At 32.0% G+C, this 24,889-nt stretch overlaps 1 protein-coding gene across 1 annotated transcript in view; it reads right to left on the minus strand.

Moving 5' to 3' along the window:
• Positions 1-24,578, minus strand: part of LOC132756826 (leucine-rich repeat serine/threonine-protein kinase 2-like) — a 60,798-nt gene extending 36,220 nt beyond the window's left edge. The window contains exons 1-26 of the mRNA XM_060747967.1: positions 24,303-24,578; positions 22,395-22,622; positions 20,317-20,408; positions 19,623-19,702; positions 19,277-19,365; positions 17,515-17,658; positions 16,429-16,554; positions 15,466-15,594; positions 15,010-15,132; positions 13,812-13,918; positions 13,485-13,639; positions 13,052-13,158; positions 12,646-12,775; positions 12,122-12,252; positions 11,305-11,433; positions 10,388-10,468; positions 9,637-9,779; positions 9,138-9,252; positions 8,263-8,363; positions 7,584-7,803; positions 6,689-6,787; positions 3,473-3,679; positions 2,124-2,279; positions 1,465-1,605; positions 1,008-1,090; positions 714-786 (exon numbers count right to left, since the gene is read on the minus strand). Coding sequence (XP_060603950.1) covers positions 714-786; positions 1,008-1,090; positions 1,465-1,605; positions 2,124-2,279; positions 3,473-3,679; positions 6,689-6,787; positions 7,584-7,803; positions 8,263-8,363; positions 9,138-9,252; positions 9,637-9,779; positions 10,388-10,468; positions 11,305-11,433; positions 12,122-12,252; positions 12,646-12,775; positions 13,052-13,158; positions 13,485-13,639; positions 13,812-13,918; positions 15,010-15,132; positions 15,466-15,594; positions 16,429-16,554; positions 17,515-17,658; positions 19,277-19,365; positions 19,623-19,702; positions 20,317-20,408; positions 22,395-22,614 — 3,181 coding nt within the window. The 5' untranslated portion in view covers positions 22,615-22,622; positions 24,303-24,578. The remainder of the gene's footprint in view (positions 1-713; positions 787-1,007; positions 1,091-1,464; positions 1,606-2,123; positions 2,280-3,472; positions 3,680-6,688; positions 6,788-7,583; positions 7,804-8,262; positions 8,364-9,137; positions 9,253-9,636; positions 9,780-10,387; positions 10,469-11,304; positions 11,434-12,121; positions 12,253-12,645; positions 12,776-13,051; positions 13,159-13,484; positions 13,640-13,811; positions 13,919-15,009; positions 15,133-15,465; positions 15,595-16,428; positions 16,555-17,514; positions 17,659-19,276; positions 19,366-19,622; positions 19,703-20,316; positions 20,409-22,394; positions 22,623-24,302) is intronic.
• Positions 24,579-24,889: the final 311 nt, after the last annotated feature.

Here is a 24,889-nt window from a genome sequence, read left to right on the forward strand (position 1 = left end):
GAGTAGTTTTTAAAAAAAGTCATGAAACTTGAACAAAACCTGGAAGTTACAATAACAGATATTGAGAATATTATATGATTGAAACATGTCTAGGCCATTCATTTGTCATGTTCTTTAAGGTTTCCAGAATTCACTGTGACAACAATTGTGAAATCTTAACACTCTAACCTAACCCACGCGGGCCAAGTTAGGGAACCACCATTTTATTCTTTCAAAGGAGAAAAGTTTTGTTCCTGTGACTGCCTGGTGTATTCAAATTGAACAAATGTATGAATGAAAAATTCAAAACGATGAAATGAACATTTTGCCTGTGTGTCCCTTTAATATGGCTAAAGATGTAGAAATTTTTTGGCCGCTTTGTGAACATGAGTTCATTGAAATAGTTTATCTATAACGGATGATAAGTTGCACACGTGGAAAGTGATGTGAGCAGAAATTTTCGATCATTAATTATATGGTTTAGATAATGTTTTTGCGAAAGCAATACTGAAAAATATCTCCGAAACGTGAAATGATGGCATGCAATATCAAAAGCGAGCGTACTACCGGTATCCTTCTTAATCAGACACGAAACTTTGCGCAAAATTCTTAAACAAATCTATTGTTTAACAACGCATAGTAGGCTAACAACACGTGAAACCAAATAACGGAGCAAAGCATTGATAGTTATTTGGTTGCTGTATGTAAAATACGCAAACATTGACAAAATTTACCATATAAATGTTCCTCGCTGCTGCGTCTTGGAAGAGTTACACGATCTAGACCGGACAGAACTGGTTCTGACATCTGACAAAAATAAAAAAATACTTTTGGTTGATCTAAACTTAATAACATTCTTAAACTCGTATTACTTTCTTGACGTTCATTTTTATATACAAAACTATTAAGGAACTAATGTTCGCATGTTTACTGGTTATATTTACAAATAATTTAAAGTTCAAGACAAAACGAATAAATATACAAAAATTGAATATTAATTCATTTTACAAAATACACTTAATTAGAACCTTTCGACCCCCTAATCGCGGTGATGGTGTTTCTTCACTAGAAGCAGATCCTCTTGATGTTCGATGCTTTCGTTTCCATTGACCTGCATGAAATTAAAACTTATCAATTACAGTAAAAAGTTATAAAAACATCGGAAAAGTTGGGTTTTGTTATATAAAAAAAAAATGAACGAAGGGAAAAACAATGGAATATACTTAAGAAAATAGATATAAAAATATAAATAAATATAAACAAAGATTGCATAATTTGATAGCAAAACAAGTCACTCGTATTATATTGTGGTAAGACTAAAATGTATTGATACAGACTAAGATACAAATATTGCTACAAGAAAAGAAATATTAATATATAGAGAAGAAATTCAAGTAGACATAACACTGCCTTTGAGAATTTTAAATACAATAGCAAGTGTATTACAAATATTATCGTTACTTTTATAGTTCAGAACTAAACAACCTTTTTCAAATGATTTTTTTCTGGTAGTAGGAGACGTTTGAACTCTGGGGTCATTTGAGCTATAGGCAGGATTGGCACCACTTAATGTAAATTCTCTCCATTCCTCATCCTCTGTCTGGGATGCCTCAAATACTGGAATATCTTCAACACAATAAAAACAAAATATAGACCAGTGATGAAACATAATGAACACGCAATATCAAGTTTTATCGGATAAGTATTTAATTATATATCTTAACGCTTGCTATTTTGTACTTAAAAATAAACTTTAAAAAGTTCTTTTTGCAGATTTATGAAAAATTTTAATTGTGACGATTCATACAATCATGTAAATAACATATATGTTATCCGGAACTCGGCAAATGTGGATTTTTTCATGCTTATCCCCCGGTACAAACATACTTTAACCGTTATAGCTTCACGGTGCACTATCGGTCACAATAGATAAGTCAACCTGTTGCGCTTAATTCGAAGTTGTAACTGTAAAAGTTTGTTTGTACTCCCGGATTAGCTGGGAAAAGCCAAAATATTCTTAATTCTGGAGTAAGTCTTATAGTCTCTGTAGTATACATTAAATTATATCTGCAGAGCAAACGGATCTTACTTAAGAAACAAAATTAAATCTCCTTTTGATTAGCTACATAATTTAATATAAATACCTTGATCTTCTGTAGGAACACCAGATATGATCGTTGGGAGTTTCGGATGCCTTGAGGATCTGACCGAGCCATCAAATCGATTATCATCAGTGGACACGGAACGATTCAACCTTTGATATAGCATCGTCTCCGTAAACGGATTTCTATTTGATATAACTGAAGACATAACAAAAATTGTCGTTGGAAACAAGCAAATACCCCACCCACTCTACCAAAGCAGTGCCCAGTAGAGGATTAGTGTCCTTTGACTTACAACAAAGGCATGATTACTTTAAAAAGAGTGTTCTTAAAAAAAAACTATTTTTAAACACTTTCTTATGTTCTTGGTGGGCAAAATCATAAAAAATGTATGAATGAATGACAAAGGATCAGACACAAATTTCAATGTATTCTTTTGATATGCAAGTACATTCCTTTTATATAGCAATTATCTTCTTAGCTGTCGATCTATCATTTGCAAACGGCAAGTCCTCTGAATATGCTACAGTATAATGCCTAGTTATTTTAAAATCCATTTATGTATGACAGAACTGATGACCGAACACGACACTCAAAGAACTTTATGAAATTTTACCTTAAAAATTTTAGTTTACTCTTTGTTTCCAGATTTTTAACATTGACCTTTAAACTATAATTTTATTCTTATCTTTTTCAAATATTTAATTTCAAATACCACATGATAATCATTTAAGTAAAAGAATTTTAAAAGCAAGTTTGACCTTGAACTTTTAACCGCTGACCGTGATATTGTTCATTGTCCAATTGTCGACTTGTTAAGCAACATAGTTATGCATAATTCTTTCAATATCCATCCACGAACAATAAAGTAACGGACAAAACATGACCATGACATATGACTTACAAGCCTGACCTTAAACTTTAAGCTGAATACATGCTTTCTATTTGCACCTCATCATGTAAATTAAACATATGCTAAATTTGTTTTAAACCCATCAAGGAATGACAGAATTGTTGAATGCACACGACCAATCAATGCTCTATTATGATTTTTTTACGTACAGGACAGGTGTGACTCTGACTCTTTAGGTTACGACCTGATTATTGCCAGCGACATATTGTCATTAACTCCAACACATATATGCAAAGGTAAATTAAAATCTAAATTGAATGACAGAATAACTGACCGGACACAAAAATTATTGCATTTTTATGAAAAATTTCCTTTTGAAGTAAAAGTGTGAAAATGATCTTTTGGGTACAAACCTGGGTCCTGTGCGCGACATATCGCCATTCTTTTTAACTATCCAATTTGAAAACCTTTGATTTACTATTAAAATGCCAAATTCATGTAGAACAGTTGATTTTGTTTTGTTTATAAAAAATCGTACCCATTGACGTCATAGGAACTGCGGGTGGACCTTGTTCGTTGACAACTTCCTCTCTCGCCTTAGTCTCAAAAACAATTTTATGTCGCAACCTTACTTGCGGGTGTTTAAGCTGAGAGTCGGATTTCGAGTAAGCTAATTTTCCTTGTTTTCTTGTTGTTCTTCTTTGTTCGCTGCTCTTGATCTTCTCTATATATGATCTGCCACGTTCTAATAAACAAAGGGAAACTATACCATATCATATATACTTTATAAGTGAGGAAGATGTCACATTTACAGATATATGCAGGAGTTTCATCCAACTCTTTCTTCTAAAAAGGTAATTTAAGTGTCGAAAAAAGAAAGAAAAAAAAGCAACAGGCATTGTGTCGTTATGAGAAGAATATTAGAAACACGAAGATTAAAAAAGGGACACAGGGAAATTTTTTATCTTTTTGTTTTGAATTCTTTCATTCAATATTTTGTAAATGTTCTCAAAATGAATATACTAGGCAGTCACAGGACTTATGAAGAATAAAACGGTGGTTTCCTAACTTGACACACGTGGGTCAGGTTAGAGCGTTACGATTTCACAAAAGTTGTCACAGTGAACTCTGGAAACGTTAAAGATCATGTCAAATGAATGACAGACTTGTTTTTATCATACAATATCCACAATATCTGTTGTTGTAACTTCCAGGGTTGTTCAAGTCACATGACTTGTTTTGAAATTACTCGGTGATTTTGCCGGCTCAACATATTTACGTTTCTAACCCAAAATTTTAGAATGTATACATTAATTCATGTTGGGACCTAAAAATGTCATTTTAAGGTGAATTGAGTACATAAGATCATTTGTGTATCCTAATAAGTAAGGTGAAATGTTTCACTGTTTCTATTTTATAAACAAGCAATTTGTAGAACTGATATTCCCCACTGTATAAAATAAATTATTGAAGTTACTTTGCTATTATAATGTACGTCAGAATATTATCCTAATAAAAAGCCAAACACACAGAGCTGAGCAGTGTCATGTAAAAGGTCGTCCTTCTGCGATAATATAACATTGAGATACACATATTATCATGGCATTATGTTATTCCCATACCATAAAATTCGTAGTCATATACATGTATAATGAATATAATATCGGAGTCTGAACAACAAATTTAACCAAAATGATTTTTCAATGATTTCTAAATATATACAAAGACGAAGTGACCCCATCTCTTAACTGGATTTTTTCCGACTTTGTTTCGTTTTCGTTTCCACGACAACCAGAGTTCTGCATGGAATGAATTGTTTACACATATTTAAAATGGGATGACTCGAGGACGAGGAACATTGTTATTTACTTTTTATGATACTGATATATTTGGGTAGGGGAGGTTGTTTCAAGAAAAGTATGACAATTGAACGAGCAAACAACAGGGGGAAGACGCTGTGATCTGACATTATCCCGGGCCCCCTCCCCCCGAAGGCCCTGCTACAACCCATTAAAAATATCAATGCAAGTTGATTTGCACAATAAAAATTCATAAAAACAATATTCTGACACGTTTCGACGATTTTCATTATACCCCTATACTATATGTTATAACAAGGGTACCGTCTTCTGTGCGCTTCCAGCGCTTTGATACTGCCCAAGTTCATATCTATCGTCGAAACTCAGCCAAAACTCAATATAATTTTAAAAACATGGTCTCGATCAACGCAGCATTGATAAATGTATGTAATAACAACAGTCAATTTTGGAAATGTTGGCAACTTATTTTGATACAACTCCCGAAATTGCCGGTGACTTGAAATCTGACAAGATCTGATTCACGTAAACATTGAAATGTTCACGACTGAATTGCATCAGAAACGCTAAGATGCGTAGAAAATTTAATTGCATCTGTTAAAACAAAATATTTAATAAACATTACCACAAAAATACACTCCGAATATATTTCCTATCGTGGCGTAACGATCAAAGTATAATCCGATATTCCCGTCTTTTCTCATGCCTCCATTACACAAACTTGACCCGGAAACGGTAATGCACAACTCTGTATGGTTCTCGTCCTCGCTTATACGACAGCGTACGATTCGGTACCAGTACTTTGTAAACATAAACACGTGTATAAAATATTGGCAGCTCCCGTGTACAAATACAGTGTTTTATTAATATGTTAACCAGGAAACTATTGACATTTTGTGATTTCTGTACTATATCGACAGAAAATGTGCGAAAACAGTTCTAGACAAACTTTCGAAATTGGCGCTATATTTACACGTGTTTATGTTTACAAAGTACTGGTACCAAATCGTACGCCGTCGTATAAGCGAGGACGAGAACCATACAGAGTTGTGCATTACCGTTTCCGGGTCAAGTTTGTGTAATGGAGGCATGAGAGACGGGAATATCGGGTTATACTTTGATCGTTACGCCACGATAGGAAATATATTCGGAGTGTATTTTTGTGGTAATGTTTACTAAATATTTTGTTTTAACAGATGCAATTAAATTTTCTACGCATCTTAGCGTTTCTGATGCAATTCAGCCGTGAACATTTCAATGTTTACGTGATTCAGATCTTGTCAGATTTCAAGTCACCGGCAATTTCGGGAGTTGTATCAAAATAAGTTGCCAACATTTCCAAAATTGACTGTTGTTATTACATACATTTATCAATGCTGCGTTGATTGAGACCATGTGTTTAAAATTATATTGAGTTTTGGCTGAGTTTCGACGATAGATATGAACTTGGGCAGTATCAAAGCGCTGGAAGCGCACAGAAGACGGTACCCTTGTTATAACATAATATTATAGTATAGGGGTATAATGAAAATCGTCGAAACGTGTCAGAATATTGTTTTTATGAATTTTTATTGTGCAAATCAACTTGCATTGATATTTTTAATGGGTTGTAGCAGGGCCTTCGGGGGGAGGGGGCCTGGGATAATGTCAGATCACAGCGTCTTCCCCCTGTGGAGCAAACAACATATAATGGTTCCGTTTAGAATAATTGTTGAAAAAAGAAGGAAACCAGATTTAACCGTCGGTTTCAGTGTAAACAGAATCAAAGAAATTTGTTGTTATTTATTGTTCCTAAAGCTAAATGAAACAAAGATATACGACTGAAGGACGTACATCCGGCGGACAACGTCTTCGGCGGGCGACTACAATTATATTTAAGATATCAATATGGTTATAAATTGAGCAATGACAGTTAATGTTAATAATTATTCAGTTACCTGTATCCTGTGCAAAGGAGAGCTGATTTGCCAGTGTAGTAAGAATCCATTTTTCTTCGAGGCTGTCTAATTCTAAACCATTCCAGCATATGACACCACCTATACATACATAATTCGTCAAAAGTATCCACTGTATATACATATTTAGTATATTAAAAGCTTTATTCTATTCATTTTTTTATTTTAAAATACTAAAACTTAATAAACTTCATTACTAAGATTTAATACTCTTTTTTTTTGTCTATAATTTTGCACAATTATCATTAACTTATAACATGGCAGACTTTTATCTTCCAATAAACACCAAATAAAATATATGTTGCAGAAGAACGTGTACATATATATTATTACTAGATTATAGCTTGGCTTGAATACAAATAAATTCAATTTGACCTAAGATTAACATGATAAGAAGCAATAGTGTAAACATTATATTTAAAGAACCGGGCACTTTGATTAATGATACATGTATTTGGCTGCGTATCACTATAACTACATTTAATAATACCCTTTAATATTTGACTACCTACTATTAAATGTGCATGTATGTTCTTTAATATTAACTACATACTTGTGTTGCATACGGTAAAAGCATACGGCGGTGTTACACTTATTATTTGTTTCTGAACACAAATTGCCGAAATGTGAAAACAAAACAAAACATAGTGTGAACCTTTAACCCTTCATATGTTGATTAGCCTTTGCCACCAGTATAGAACTGGGCTAGTCTGCTTATATATTTAGTCTGACCAGGCTCTATACAATTGGAAGTTAAAGTTCTGTATCTTGATATTGAAATCTTTTTTATTTTCCAATTGTATGTTCCAAACAGGTCAAATGTATTAGACAAATTCATCGTGTAAAGGTTTAAATCTTTTAACAATTAAAATCATACCATCTCTATCGAAGCCTAAATACTGTAGTATAAGTCCAGATATTGTATGGCTCTTTTGTTTCAAACTTTGCACGAGCGGTGTTCTGAGATCTTGAATGTCTTGTTTAAGCAATAAGCTCACGAGATGTTCGTGCAATCCAGCAACCGCGAGAAATAATGGCGTGTTTTCATCCTCTCCAATGTTGACGTCTGCACCAAGCTCTATAAGACACTCTGTGGCCTGTAATCATAGAAATCAAAATTACAAAAAAATGCTTCCAGAAATAAAACTAGTAAAGTCAGTGCTTTTACAAGAGTCATTCTTCTCTATGACAACACTGAAAGGTTTCCCTGCATTCTTTACAATCACAATCAAACCATTTTATAGCATGCATGAAGTGAAGTTCTAAAAACGATATTAATCCTAAATTTCTTTAAAAAAAAACAATAGTCCACATAAGTTTACGGTTACTTTTTACGTAGTTAAAAGAAAACGATTTTCCATTAAAAAAAAGAAACATAAGTGTAAATAATTTGTAATCTAATAAATTGCATTTTATAACTAATTAACAAAACGCTCTAGTTTCATATTTTTTTCTTTTTTCTTTCTAAACCAGAATAGTACTTTAAACTGTAAAGAATAGATACACAAATGTTTATACAACTGAGCAAAGATACTAGAAACAATGTTAACAATTACCGGCAATATTCCACTTCTACAAGCTGACAGCAACATGACAGATTTTAGATTCTGTTCTTGACTCAATACAAATAAACATTCACTGCTTAACTCGTGTATACCTAAAAATACAAATAAGCATTTACTTTAACTCGTGTATGCCTTACAATACATATACAAGTTATTGCTTATCTCGTTGTTATATCTAACAATAAATATAGATATTTATTGCTTAACTTGAGTATACTAATACAAGGAGAAAAATATATACATATATCTCACAATAACGTTATATGTTTTAATCATTCTAATGTAAGTGACAATGTTTTATGACACAAAAATAATTATTACAGCGCAGTACAACCTATACAGAGCAACACGTCATTTGAGCGACAGTGATTTGGGTTGTTGTTGAGCAGCGGTTTTTTCGATTAATGCGCGAAATCTTACTTTTTCGGAAAAAAGTAATTGTCCTACATAGGACCATTCTGCAAAGGTTGCACTGTATCAGAGATACATATAATCACAAGTTTTTCAGCCTTTAAACATTGATTATTTATTTATTGTAATGTTGTATAATACTATAATCCGGTATTAGGAAAATTATATGTTACGATCATATGTCATATACATTTAATATTGTTGGCGTTTAAAAAATCTTTACTTATAACCCCACTCAAGATTAGAAAGGTATCTATGATAATTAATTAGTGCTGAAGATAGGTCTTTAACTGCAAAATACTTATCTTCATATTCTTAGAAAATGGTATATGTCATACATTTATTACAGAAAAGTACTTCTTGTTAACAAGTCATTTATCATATCAAGATAATTAGAAATAACTTGGATAATCAAAACCTCTAATTACAAAATTCTTAAGAGACAAACCGTCTACCTGTTGCATTGTCATCTTCTAGAATTTTGAACAAACATTCGTGACAGTCTGCATCTACAAACGCTCGACTCATGTTGGCATCTACTTCCGCTAGTAATTGTAGTGCAACACATGCCTAGTTCAATCAAGAAAAACATTGTTCTCCTGGGTGGGTATTTCAAAATATGCATGTCAAGATGACTATCAACTCTTGTCAGACACATACAGTACATTAAATGTCGACTATGATTACATAAAATGATAAGTTCAGTCACATAAAAAAGCAGACGATAAGAAAATATAGACAATATGACAAACAGTTGTTATACAAATTACAAATGATGAAGAAGAAAAAACGAATGCAATTATAGTATATTCTTTTTGCTTGATAAGTTAATCAGCGAAACAATTTGGCATTAATTACGTTTACATAAGAAATAAAATCTGAAGGAGGAGAAAATAAAACCACAAATTGCTGACTACATAAAAGATACGTACACTTTTTATCAATAAATCTTACCTCTGACTGAACGCCCTTCACGTCTGTGAAATTTGTGAGTGCAGATTTTAAGATCGTGACAATGGTTGCTCTCGTCTCCTCCTTCTGGACAACAGGTGGGCTTGCTAACAGCTGTATCACTATAAGCCCTTTCTTTATAATTACTGAATATATACATCAAATTAAGTATAACACGAAATAACATCTTAAATTAATTAACTTATTGTGACTGTACGTAAATTGTGTTATAAACATTGCATATTCATGTTTAAATTTACAGAAATTAATCGTGAAAAATAATTTTCTCCAATAAAGACGAAGTTTAGAAATATGCATGCTCAAATGTATAAAACAAAACATAAATTTCATATGTTCTCTAAAATACAATGCATACAATAGAGTAGACCTTATATACAAATGAATTAAGTTTAATTAATTATATATAAATAGTGAAATTGTACGAGTATAAACAACATATTTTACAGAAAGCTTACAGAAAGCTCGATTCCTTTGATATAATCAGTGTAAATATACAACTGGTTATAAAGTGACCGATAAGTATGCCAAAAACCATTTAACAGAATGAGGTTCGTTAAATGTTCGGGCTGACTAGGAGGTCATATGACTTGAATATCAGCACTTGACGTATAATTTTGTCTAATCGTCTTTGCGCACGTTTGAGAAATGTATTACAATAGATTATAATTATGTCTAAATTAATCATAAAGCAAAAATGATAATTGAACGTTTAAGTAAACGAGATACAACTTACAAACATTATCCGGAGAACCTCCCATTGTTTCTAAAACAACATCAAGTGCACCAGCATTAAGTAATATGTCCGGACCGCCCTCTAAAACGCATTAAAGAAAAAATAAGTATTTAATCATAGTTATGTCCGGTGTTCAAAATATTCGGGGGTCGTGTAAACCATCAACTTAACAATCTTAGTATATGAAAAAAAAATGATAAGTCATATTAAAATAATTTATTAACACGCACAACAGTGTTTAGTAAAATTACATTTGTTTTGTAAAGACAATTTGAGCCGCGTCACGACAAAATCAACATAGTGCGTTTGCGACCAGCATGTATCCAGACCAGCCTGCGCATCCGCGCAGTCTGATCAGGATCCATGCTGTTCGCTATCAGTTTCTCTACTTGTAATAGAATTGGTAAGCGAACAGTATTGATCCTGATCAGACTGCGCAGATGCGCAGGCTGGTCTGGATCCATGCTGGTCGCAAACGCACTTTGTTGGTTTTGTCATGACGCGGCTCATTTATTACTGAATCGTATGATATTGTTACGATACAGTACAGGGTGTATAGAACTTTCCTGCAGATATGAAGGATTGTAGAAGAACGAGAAACAATAGAAAGAAAATGCATTTAAAATAAATAAATATCAAATAAATATATGAATAAGTAAAAACAACGACAAACATGCATAGCACCTATTAAGTTATACTTAAGGGTTATCACTATATTACTTATTTACAAAAGAAACCCTTTGTTTTATGGCCAACAACACGTTGTATAGTATATAGTTTGATATCTTACATTAATAGGCTTCAGTAAGTTTGTGTTTTAGAAATCTTGCAGAAACAACTTTCAATACTACATTTTACTATGTCAGTGGCTGATTTTCATTCTAATTTAGTTTTGGTTTTGCAATTGTTTCAATTACCTGCCCCTGCCAACACTGCAAATGTCTCGAGTCCAATTTCTTGTATCGTCATGTCGTCTGCGAATTCGTACATACATTGTATCACCTTTTGTGGAATATTTTCAACAAAGCACTGGTATCGTACTACATCTGTAAATTATAAAACACAATGTAAAAATGGTCCCTCTCAAAGGTTTATGTTTTATATTATGGGCGGTCCGTGGACAAGCGTCTGCGATCTTCAACTTGAAGGCATCAACGCTTTGGGTTCGAATGCCACTCGGGATTCGTGTGAGGAAACTATACCGCTAGCTAACGAAACGTCGGTGGTTCTTCTCCAGTACCATGTGACTTTTACTATAATGGTGCAAGTTGACGAGTTGAAAACTTCGACGGGAGCGATAGCAACAGGAGAATGTTTCTAATTTCTGTAGAACAGCTACGGATGAATACTAACATACTTGGTGTCAAGCTTTATTTGGCCTCAGTATTATTCACTTAATAACGTCACTACGCGGTTCTATGAAGTAAGTATGAAAAATAGAAGGCGACTATGAACGGAATTCATTATAGTATCGACTTTTGTTTTTCTATGAAAATTAACACACACTATTTTGAAGAAATACAGCGTTTTCATTGGATGACAAATAAAGTAAATGTTTAATTGTACCTTTATTGCAGTAACAGGAGGTACGGAAATGTTCCACTACTGTGATTATGATTATTTGACTTGAAACCAAACATAAAATATGTCCGTTTATCTTTCCTAAATACATGTATAGAAAATCCCCTTTTCTATCATACATAGTCCTAATTTAGTAACTGTTTGATATCTTACCAACATCAGCTAAGCAAGCTATGGCGCTGATGACCTCAATCTCGACAATGACGTCACTCTTGTAGCGTTCCTGCAGCCTGACGAGTACAGAGAAGGCGTCATATTTGACTAGAGTCTCCTTATGATTATATCTGAAATAAAGTTCAAACTAAAGCAATAGATCAACTGACTGTATTTGATTTTATATACATTTCATCAGACATTAATGTGTCGTGGTGGTTCCAGTGAAACGGCCACTACAACCGTAATACGTCGTGAGATGCTAAATTTGTAGAGAAAGTAAAACATCGAAATATAATTAAATCTATCGTAACATGAAAATATCTAGGACATGTCAAATTCTGACTAACCATTCTTTTGCTTAAAAACATTGGAATCTCCAATTCTTAATTTACATCTTGATGCACAGCTGCCTTTGATATAAATCTGTTGTATTTCAAATAAATGAAATAATGCAAATAAATAACCGTATGGTCTGCTGTGACTGCAAAAATGATTTTGATGAAAATAATAAATCTTCTTACAGGAATATACAAAGTCCACGTAACGCTCGACAGCCATTTTCAATGGCCTTCGGTTTCTTGCGGTGACGAGATAAACCGTCTATGATTGGCACGTGCACATTTCTGTTCATCAATGCTGTGCAAAGACGCTCTGTAAAAACATATCAACCCATCATATGCTCACAAAATTTAAAACATTTAAATACTTTTTTTTGCAGTTTTTGTTACCTACTGGTTTTTCTGTTTTGCGAACTTCTTGCTAATGTTACATGACTTTAAGACACGTTATGGAAGTACGGATTCTGGTGATTTAAAGGTTCATTAATAAAACTTTTCACTTTTAAAAAAAGTTACGTCCAAGACCTAAAAAAGCTTTGTTTTTGCTGCATGTCGTTTATCAAGAGGTTACTGTGGTACAAATACACACCATTATCTGCTGCTATCCAGAAAATGGCTTCACAAACTGATACAAATATCTCAACGTCTTTACCAAATGAAAACAAAGCACCGAAACATAATGTGTGAACAGGGTATCTAAAACAAAATAAATAAAAAATTATTGATTGCTAAACACCAAGTACTAGCCATCGTTTAAATGTTTATTCTGCTTGTCTAGAGAGAAACAATCAACGGGATTTATTTCATAACATGGGAGGTTTAATCTTATGAATTTACTTTCCTTTCCTTCAGAATATATACATACTAGGTTTTTCGATAGTCTATTTTATTTCTAAACATCAATTATAAGAGCTGTTGAGCTACTATTTCAAACATACTTACATTTGTCGTTTTGCTCAAATCATTACTTTATATCATAAATACTTGAAAGATTGAAAATAAACGTTTTAAAACAACTTTACTGTCTTTCTTCTGAGTGTTCACCAATCCATTTATGTGCCTCTGGTCGGTTTTCTAGGAGAACGGAAAGAGTACGGCATCCAGCAACCTGTGTACGGTAAAAAGACATGCTGCTGTTTCCTTGTTTCCAAAATTTTAACAGATTTTCAGGCTTTATCTGCAAGTTTAGTATAAACTAAATTTGAATGTTCGTGTAAATTACCGGAACATTGACTTTAATTGTAAACATTCTAGTATCATCATGTATTTGCCTGCTAGAGACATTACTTATAAACAATCAATGCATGTTTTGAATCTTAATGTAAAACTTATTGAACAATTGACTTTACCTGAACAAAATTGTATTCTATATGAGTAAACATTGCATTGTATATGAATTTAACAACCGTGTGAGAAACTTCGTCTGCCTTGGCTTTGTTCTCCAGTATACTTGGCACTGAATAGAAAAGTATCTTACAGGCATAGTTGTATCAGCTGTAGACATATTTAAATGAACAATCTTTATATTGTTTTTTTGTTTGTTTTTCATTACAACTCTATATCAAACAAATTATTTGTAATATTTTGCCAGTCAGTGGCATAAGAAAAAGATATTCTCAATTCTACATATAGTTAAAATCGGGACATTCGTGATTAGGTTCGGCATTACATGTTATCAAGATATTGTTATTGCTACCGATATATGATTGGATATATACGGTGTTCTGTTTGGTAACCATGACATTATAGTTTACCCTAAACCGCAGTGCACGATGCAAACATTACACGATTTTGAAAATGCGTTTGTACTATAACAATAAGAAGAAATGCCATGGTGATAATGTGACCGTACGATGATGATATCGCATTGGTTCGATGTGATACTTTGGTGAGCAAACAAAGGCGCAACGATGAATCCCATCGGTACGATTGTAACATAGCATTTTTATACATATGAAATAAAAGTGATATGATAATGGAAACATATATTAAATTGCTTTTTCACCATTGCCCCATCGTATCAAAGTGTTTACATCATCGCTTCGTCGACAATTGTACATTGCAGGTTTAGGGTAAAAAAAGTCGCAATTTTCCGAGCGGAACACCGTGGATACAATATGTCATCATCCATGCACATAATACAAAATCAAAAGAGCAATCAGTTTGCTTAGACAATTGTGATATTTTTTCTGTTTAATTTTTCTTGCAAGTTATTTTTTCTTGGTCTTGAAAATAATTTGTAAAAATAATAATAATTGAGAATAATTAAAGTCCAAAAGTCGGAATCTGAAACATACTTAGCGTTCATAGAAATTGCTGAACAACAAGTATTAAAAACAAAAGTGCAATGTTGCCTCGGGGGAGATGGCACTAAATCTTATACCACACACACATGAATTTATGTTTCTGCAAGAGGATATTAACTTCCTTTGTTTAACTATGATGCTGAAATTTGAACGTCTTCCTTTGTCAATATTAACAAAATTAATAAAATTAAGACAGCAAAGACAAAATTGTAATGATGACTGTTAAATTATTACTACTTACTTAATATTTCCATCATTTTAAGCCCAGCTCTCTGAACTTTTTCTGACAATCTAAGTGTATCCATTATACCAAACAGACTGTTCTGAATAAAGCTGTTTGTCGACATGATTGATTTAACGGTATCTGTAAATCATCAGGAAGTTATATAATGAATGGATATAGAAAGTGAGAATTGGGTGTTATATGTATAATAAAATATATATGTTGCCTAATGAAAAATTTCTTATTCACATATAAAAAATCACAGATTGAGCACTTCAATCGAAAAAGAAAACATATGTATAATACTAAGCAGATACAGAGTTACAGTATTATTACCTGAGTTTCAGACATTGAAGGCTTAGATACAATCGAATACGAATTGACTCATGTTTTAACCATTTCAGTATAAAACACTTCCAAATTTTCTTTGAGAAATCGTTTGATTGTTAAATATAATAGAGAATGTAGACAAACCATCTGTAGTAAGTAAAGATAGCAATGTAGTCGCTTCAGAGATGAGAGATTTGTTTGTAGGATGTTTCGAGCAAATTTCCATCAAGGTGATATGTACATCTCTCTGTACCAGAGACATCTTCTGTTTGTCTGTAAAAATGATAAAAAAACAACAAATACAGTAATTTTAGTTATCAACAGTTTAAATTTGCTGTCTGAACTAAAATTCGCCTATAATGTGAGTTTTTGTTTCTATTGATGTGTGTTTTAACATATAGTGGCTTTTATTGTATAAAGAAAATCATATGATTACTAATAACTTGCATAAGCGCCATATGACCTGAAATGTGTTGGTCCGCCGTAAAACCAAACAAAAACAAAACTTGCATAAGCTATTGCAACATCATCTTGTTACAATTGAAAAGATTGGAAGTACGTGTATATGAATTAAAATATTGTAATTGTTCACACGTGCAACATACTGCTAGACCTGTATCATAGTGAACTGAAGCAGTTAAAGATAACGCCATATATTTATTTAAAACTTTTTGTCATTCCTTCATTGAAACTTTATTTTTAACTAAGCAAACATACTTATTCGTATTTCTTTATCTTAACATGTTGTGACTAAGTATTTAAACACGTTTATTTCAATAACTTAATATGTTGCAAATTTCACAGCAGCAAATGGAGTTAACATTGAACAAAAGTATTAAGAAGTACGTAATTGAGCCGCGCAATGACAAAACCAACGTAATACGTTTGCGACCAGCATGGATCCAAACCAGCCTGTGCGTTCGCACAGTCTGACCAGGATCCATGCTGTTCGCTATCAGTTTCTCTACTTGCTACAGGGTTTGTAAGCGAACAGCATGGATCCTGATCAGACTGCGCGGATGCGAAGGCTGGTCTGGATCCATGCTGGTCGCAAACGTATTACGTTGGTTTTTTCATTTCGCGGCTGATATATTTTAAAGCACTGACCGTCTGTGCCACAGAGACAGCTGAGTATACGAATTTGTGTAGATGTATCAGTTTCTGTATGGAGGGCGTCTACCAGACTGTCACATACATGATCAACAAAATATGTTCTCAATTCTGTGTCTTCATCTACGTCAGGAAAAAAATGGACATATACAACATAAATATACAATATATATATAGTATTTGAGTAATAATGTAATGTTACTGTTAAACAGAATATATCTTCCGATTATTTTTGTCAAAATACAGTTAAAATACCGCAGCGCCAATATTGTGCTTAAATAACAAAGACCAGTTTAACTGGTTCGCCAGGCACACAGTATATTGAGGATAGGTTCCTGTTTGTGTAGGCTTAATCTCAGGTATATTTCAGTGGGTGATGTTTATGTCAAATTTGTTAAAATCTAAATACTTAATAAATTTTGGTACGATATGTTTCATTATGGTTTCATAAATTTGCCATAAATGTTGACAATAGAATGGTCAAATAGGCATAACTAACAAATTGTCGGGATATTGAAATCAAGTTGAAATTTTAACTTATGTGTGTCTATTTTTCGGCGTAATTGTACAGAAATCGTTTTTGTCCTAGACTTTTAAATGAGGAATAGTCAATTACAAAACTTTCAGCAGAATAAGGAAGTTTAACATTAGTCAAAACAACAGCAGTTAGGAAAATTAAAGGACAAGACATAATTTTGGGTTGAAGCGTCTAAAAGTTGCTATAATGATGCTATAAAGATAATAACGTAGCTTTGAAATAAATCGTCAAAACAAAATAAATAATGAAAAATTTAAATATATACAGTCCGTTTAATCAAAAATAAAAATTATCTTCAAATTATCACTTTAGTCTGCAAATATTATGCAGACGTATTCCTCGTAGACGTATTCCTCGTATCTTTGAATTCTTTCAATGAAAGTAACAAGAGGTCTCATAATTCTGAATTTTATTCTGGAAAAGCACCTGCTTTTATCAGGTTTCCAAATCAATGCACTGAATTGACGCCGAAATTTTCTATGAAAGATATATCTCATTACGTTTATGATATTATATCGCTGGCGGTCAAATATGTAATTCCTTACCATTATCAGTAAGAAAAAAGTCAATCGCACGGGAAGCCGCAATTTGTATATCACGTACTTCCGGAAATGACTGAACAGCTACACAGATCACGTGAGCAACTTCCTCTTCTTGTTTGTCCAATAAAAGCTGGTCTCTGAATTTTTCTATAAATAGCAATTTATTTTGTTATAAGTTTTATTTTGTTAATAAAGCAATTATAACACAGTCGATTTATTAAATCACATTTACATTTGTTATAAACTTTGAATCAGTTACAGATTTACTGCTCATTGCTGCTTAGTATATGTCACTGGAATACCAATAATTTGTTTAGTGGTGACACAATACAGTTAAGTACAGCGAATAGAATAAAAATAAATAAGTTTATTCTACATACTTTGGCTCTATAAATGTTTTACTCCAATCATACACATAAACTATGATAAATTGAATGCACTACACAATAGCCATGTGTTATAAAATGGAGAATGAATTCAGAGCACGTTTCTGAAACTTAAGTCAGTTCGTGATCCATGAATATTTCAATGTCATGATTTTTATATCATATCATTATAAATATTATGTTATCAAACCTTGGTATTGACAGTGCTACAGTTTCAAGTAAATAATTGGAACAAATATATTATTATTAGTGAAAGTTAAAAAAATTATCTTTAACAACCGGCAGGAATAATTACAATTATCGGCATATTATATTTTCTACACTTGTATTGACTTAAAAAAGTCAACATTATAAAAAGTCAATCTTTTGAAATATCTTTCATATTAATATTAGTATAATGTCACTTAAACGTGTATTCTTTGTTTCTTATAAATAATGACACTTGATTATACACGATTAAATTAGAAGCATACTTTCAGGGGAGATAATGCTTCACGATGGGCATCGGTGAAATTAAATCAATTTCGAGATTATTATTACACAAAAGTGAAGACCTTCCATTCAACAAATTGTTTTAATCCCTCTTAAAGTTGTACAAAAAAACAGTTCAAAGTAAGTTTTTTTTTCAAAACATGTAATTTTCAACTATGGCTGGTCGATTTGAATTTTGATGAAGTGTAATCACTCTATGGTATTCATAAATATTTAAATATTAACTGGTAGCTAATAGGGCACACATGACTTGACTGTCATATTTAAAATCTCTATTGTTTGATATTTAATTTTCTCATAAGTTAACAATGTTTTTGATGATTAGCAGAAAATAACTCCAGTCCAGTTCAGGACAGATCTGAACATCCGGGCATTCTGAACAAGTTCTCAAATATTGGATTAGAATGTAGAATCCTTCAATGAAATACGCATGATAGTATTCTAATAATGTAATACTGAATTTCCGCTACTTGTATGAATTAAAGGCACATTATGCCTCAGAAATCCATGTTTTATTCTTTAGGAAAGTTCAACACATGCTTAATAAAGTTATTATACTGAATTTAGAGCATGTTAGATGTTTAATAACTTAAGAAAGTATCGCTGAATATGCAGTAATGTTTTGTAAAGGTAGCAAAATGTAAACAAAGTAGAATTTGGACTTCTTTACAAAATACTTATTCAATGTTAGTATACCAATTGCCGACAGAGCATAAAAATTAAGATTGTTCATCTATATGAATGAGTATTTTTGAAACTGTAACAAGATGCCAAAAATAAAATGTTTTTGAGAAATTAAAATGATATCTGTTAGGCATAATGGGCCTTTAAGCAACGTTAAGGGCGAACATGACACTACGATATGCCTCATCTACAATATAACTTACCTAATGATAACAGGTTGGCAAGTATACGAATACCATATTGCTGAAGTTCTTTATATGTTTTATGGTGTTTCAGTTGTTCTAGCAGAAAACTAGCAATACAAAGATTAAAAAGTCATAGAACAAATAAAGCACGATAAAGTGATTAAATATTGATTCGGTGGCAATCATGTTTATTTAAGAATTAGGTTGTATTCCTGATATAAATAACGTGTCATTTATGAGGAACATCATTTACTTATTTTCATGAATTTTATTATAATTTGAATATACACTTTAACGAGCGTCTGTAATACACAAATAAGCCTCGCGGGAGTATGTACATGCAAAGGGAAATAACTCAACTTACGTGTGAAATCCATTCGTACTCAATGCAAGCAGAAGTTCTGGACAATTTTCACATATATGTAACAGTAAAGTAAATCCGGCCTAGAAAAGAACGTAGGAAAGAATTTGTTATCATTTATGTCATTGTTAGCTCATTCGTACGATACTCTGGTAAACAATGCATAACTTTTTCTGTTATTCATACATGTATTATAGTATACAAAATAAACATCTGCATAAGCCTAATTCAACATTCTCATGTTACGTATAATGTTTTACTTTCCCACTTCTGAAAGATTGAACTGATTTTACTTTCTAATATGATCAGGGAAAGCTTTTTGTTTATTTTAGATGTTTTGAACACAGTTTTCAATTTTAAAATATTATAAATTAAATTGACATACAAATATATATTAATAAAACATGACACATTTTTCTTGAAATATAAACATGTCATTTTATTTCGCAAGAGTATGGAGGCTGATTTGTGCCCCGCGACCCCGCCAAGCGAAGAGTCGAGAATAAAAAAGTTGAAATGGGAGGGGCACGGAGTGAAAACACGCTGATTAGCGGGGGCGCGGAGCGAATTTAAACATTTTAACTTGTTAATTCTCGACATTTCACTTGGTGGGGTCGCGGGGCGAAACACGAATGACATAAATCAGCCACCATACAATAGAGACAAATTATAAAAGATCGTTTTCAAATATACGAACCTGTTGTATTTCTATAGAATCTGGTAGATGTTTGAGAATCGTTATTACACGTTCAAGTATTTCACTGCTTTCCAAAAACTTTAGAACATTAACTGTAATTTATATAAAAGATAGTTCTTTAAGTCGTTTACATTATTCGGTGTTACCGTTATCGTATGGGTTGTGCAATCTATTGAATCATTACATTTTGCAATTTAATACGTTGTTATGAGCACGGTTAAAACTCTCAGTATTGCGCACACTGCTTTACTATGATTTTTACATCCCGAATATTTTGATAGTTTGTTACGAGGGTATTCATTTTCTTTTTTATAAACTTATTATTATGAAATTATTTCATTTCAATCAATTAATTGTTTTCAACATATGAAAATAAAACTTAAATAGGTTTAAGCCAAATTGAATGTGATATTTTTAAGGCTTGAGTAGTACTTTTCAAATCCGGAACTCTAAAATTCGTGAGCCACATTAACATTTTTGACACTTTATAAATATCTTTTTTTTCTGCCATTGATATTTATTTGGTCAATAAGCACCTACGTTATAGGCTGTGTTGACTTTAACTATGTTGAATGCGAATATGTCTGAAATTAGATGTTCTTTTATTTTTTTATGTGTATAAAATTCACAATGAACTACATCCTGGCGCTATATATGACATATCGCCACACCTGTATGTTAATATTAATGTAAACATATACCGATAAAAATAGCGAACTCGATCTATTCTTTAGAAGGTCTTCTTCCTGAATGATAAAACATACCTAACTTAAACTGATGTTATACTTGTTGTTGGGAAAAGTCAGTATTAAAAGATATTATGAACTGTTATGATATTAATCTGTTTAACAGAAATGTATCGCGGCTGTGAAGATTAACTATGTAGTATCGTCAATGAGGGTGGCTCGGCTGTCACAACAGGAAGTTGTCCATAATAAATACAATATATAACTTTTATCAAGAACTAGCATATATCACTGTACAATCTCTTTTTATCTTTGTTTTAATTTCTAAACTTATATCAAAGGCAATCATGAATGTTATCAGTTAATTTGTTATCACTTGTGTGATATCATCATGATATTTTCCAAAGTGCACGACAGCTCATTATCAAACGTTAATAGAAAACATGTCCGATAAATGCATGTCCTCACGTAACACTCATGTGCTAAACGTAAATCTAGTGCAGTATTATCTTGTCCATTAAAATTCTCAAATTACGCTGTCCAACACAAGATTGTCGTACGAAATATTTCGAGAAATAGGTGCAATGAAGTACGTTGTATACATGTGATCAACCTGAAATGCACACGTATTCACTACATACGTGGAACTATTTTACAAGTGGATAATTTGCCCTTGTCCATCCGAACGCCAAGCTGTTCGTTAGCAGACTGGTTTGTGTCGAGAGTAACTTCCAAAGGCCATGAAACTTTCGTGTTTGTGAATCTACCAGTAATGCTACAGACAGTTTGTGTGATAAAACAGTTGAATTGTGGGGACATCCGTGCCCTATAGATATTTCTAAATGACAAGCCACACGACTGCATGGGCAAGATAAAGGTAACCTTCCAATGGAATAAAACTGACTCGGATTGCTGTTCTAGTTACAATCTAAAACATGGAATATCGAAAATGAAAATTATGCTACAAGGCGAACATCAGGACCAATTCCATAAGCACATTATGCCTCAGAAACAAATTCTTTTCCTCTTTTAGCTATTGATAGGACATACATAGTATAAGTTTTATAAATGGTTTTAGATAATAGATGGTTGTTAAATAATATGTCATAAAACTAGCAAAATGAAAAACGAAGCAGTGTTTTGACTTGCATACAAAATACTATATCAATATATCTGTATAAATTGCCAAGAAGCAACAGAAGCAAAAGATGGTTCAGGTAACTGGTCTATGAGTTACTTTTTGGAAACTAGAATAGATCGTCAAATATTAAACGCCTTTGAGGAATTGAACAAAAAGGATTTTTGGGACATAATGGGCCTTTAAAGCTAATTTGCAAGATTCATTTCAATGAATTCTGATTGTATTACTAGCAGTAGTAATAATCGTCTCACCATTTTCTTTCTTGATGTAACTCTGTATCATCCTCATACTATTTACAAGTTCTGTCTCATTGTAGTTTTGTTGTAATACAGACATAGCCCCTGTTACGTACTGAATGACGTCATCAAAGTCAGCGCCATCTTTGTTTTTCACCATTTCTTTAACAAGAACGAGTGTTAGACAAGCTGTAGGAGAAGATCTACCACTGTCATGGTCAAAAACCTCCGCCATTATCGTGGCTGTCTAAAACATTAAACATATGTTTAAATATTTCATCATCAATATTTATAATGCCTAGATACTGCTTTAAAAAGTTAAGCTTAAGCTCCAACAAATACAAAACTTGTCATTTTTGTATTTCTAATAAAAAAATATACCTTTTCATCTTTTTTCTACCATCCTTTTTTATAATTCATAAAAATATTGTAGTTAAACTAAAACTGAAAAGAAATATTACTTTATTGGTAACATTCATACATTTTCATTAAATTTTGCACTGTTGATAACTAAAATAGAGATAAATAAATAAGCGATGATAAAAAAAAACACTAAAGTTCTATTTGAATTTGATCTATTTCACTTTAATCTGTCTAACTGATATGTTTTTCTTTCTTCGAAAACATTATTTTAAGACGTATCATCAAATTTAGAATAAACATATTTTAATGATAAAATACACATATTTTTCAAGGCGATTCCAAAGATATAGAAAGTTCATCACGTGATTTATAGCGTTCGTTCAGTTTCATATCAAGGTTTGAAACGTCGTGGTAATACGCCTTTTCGAGAGTTGTTTTCGAATCCTAGCTGTATACATGTAGTCATTATCATTATTATTATTATTACTATTATTATTATTATCATGATGATGATGATGATGATGATTATTATTATTATTTTTATCATTTGTCTATCATTATTATTATTTTAATAAATATTTTATAAGATTTACAATGTACAAATAACTTCTTTCTACTAATTTATGTACATGCACTTCATATATAGTTATAAAAAGGCAATAATCACATTTAAACGAAGGTCACGTGATAATCAAGATCGTGTATTATATATGTAAAGCTGACGTAACGTTATCTACAGCATGATAATAAAACAGAGATAACGAAATACAACAGTCATTTAATAATTGATAGCAACATTTTAAATTACTCTTCTAGTACTTTAAGTATAACATCAAAGAAATCAACGTTTTACTGCGACGTTAATTAAAACGATTAAATAAATTTCTAGGTTGAAATATCGCGTATTGTGGTGGGTTATGTTTCTTGTAGAAACTGGACATGTGCAAATATAAGATTTAAACATAATCATGTACATTGTATAAGGCGAAATTCATAGTGTGTTACGAGGGTACAGTATAATGTTAACTCGAATAATAAATGATATCGATAGTAAGATGGGTATTCAAGTAAAAAACGTTCTCAAAATATTTAAAGTTTTGATATATTGACGAGGTTTGCATTTACATAATATTCATTATATTTTATTTATCGTCTGCATGCATGAGTTTATCAAATATTTACCGTTTATTTTCTCAAATTTCTTTATATTAAGCAGCACCTAGCATTTTGGCCAGATATATACATGTATACTATGTTTATTGTCGTAAGAAGCACAAAGTATTATACTACATGTACTTGATATCATACACTTTTAGGTGTCCTTTAAACAACCCTTTTTGCCAAGTATATTTACGTAACTTACTTTCTAATTACACTGAATTAAAACATATTTTTCATCAGAAATAACTATCACTTGACAACAAATAACTAAAAAACAAAAGGAATCTTGGAAAAATGATTGGTAGAATTTATTGAAAGTTATAAGTTCGCAAATAATAAGCATATTGTATGGTACAATATTATAAAACGAAGATTAATGTATAAAACTTTAAAGTTTACCTTAACATACCCTTATACTTCCGCATTATTCACCTTTAATGAAATAGATATACACCCCAAAATCGATGCGATTTTCAGTGTTAAATCTCCAGTCACGTGTGTACTATAAACGCTATTTATACGTGTTTATATTTCAGCAAACACTTTGACCGTATAAATATTCCGTGTTAATATTTGAAACATAAAATCACAAAATATATAGTACTTCTTTTAGTGGCTTATTTGTTTTTCAGTTAATACATTAACTGATTAAATATAAAGTAACAATCAACGCTCACGTGGTCTGCGGCCTTGATATTGACCGTGAACTTAACTTAGTAGATTAATTTAAAAATAAATAAAGTATTGAAAATATTATTTTGCCAATAGGATTGAGGTTTTTCTAATGAATCGTAACATATAGTAACTTTATTAAATCGGCTTTAATTATTCAGTCAAGTAGATCCACACTAAATTGGTTGAAAATTATTTGTAAACAATTACAAAATTAATCGAGCGGCTGTTATACTCGTAAATTCACATTGATACCTAATAAAGTCTCTCTAAAGGGTTTAAATTTCTTAGAGGTTGAAATTATATTCTGTCCG

The sequence above is a fragment of the Ruditapes philippinarum genome, unplaced genomic scaffold (assembly GCF_026571515.1).
Source record: "Ruditapes philippinarum isolate M1 unplaced genomic scaffold, ASM2657151v2 ctg598_1_1_1_1, whole genome shotgun sequence".
Classification (NCBI taxonomy): Eukaryota; Metazoa; Mollusca; class Bivalvia; order Venerida; family Veneridae; genus Ruditapes; species Ruditapes philippinarum.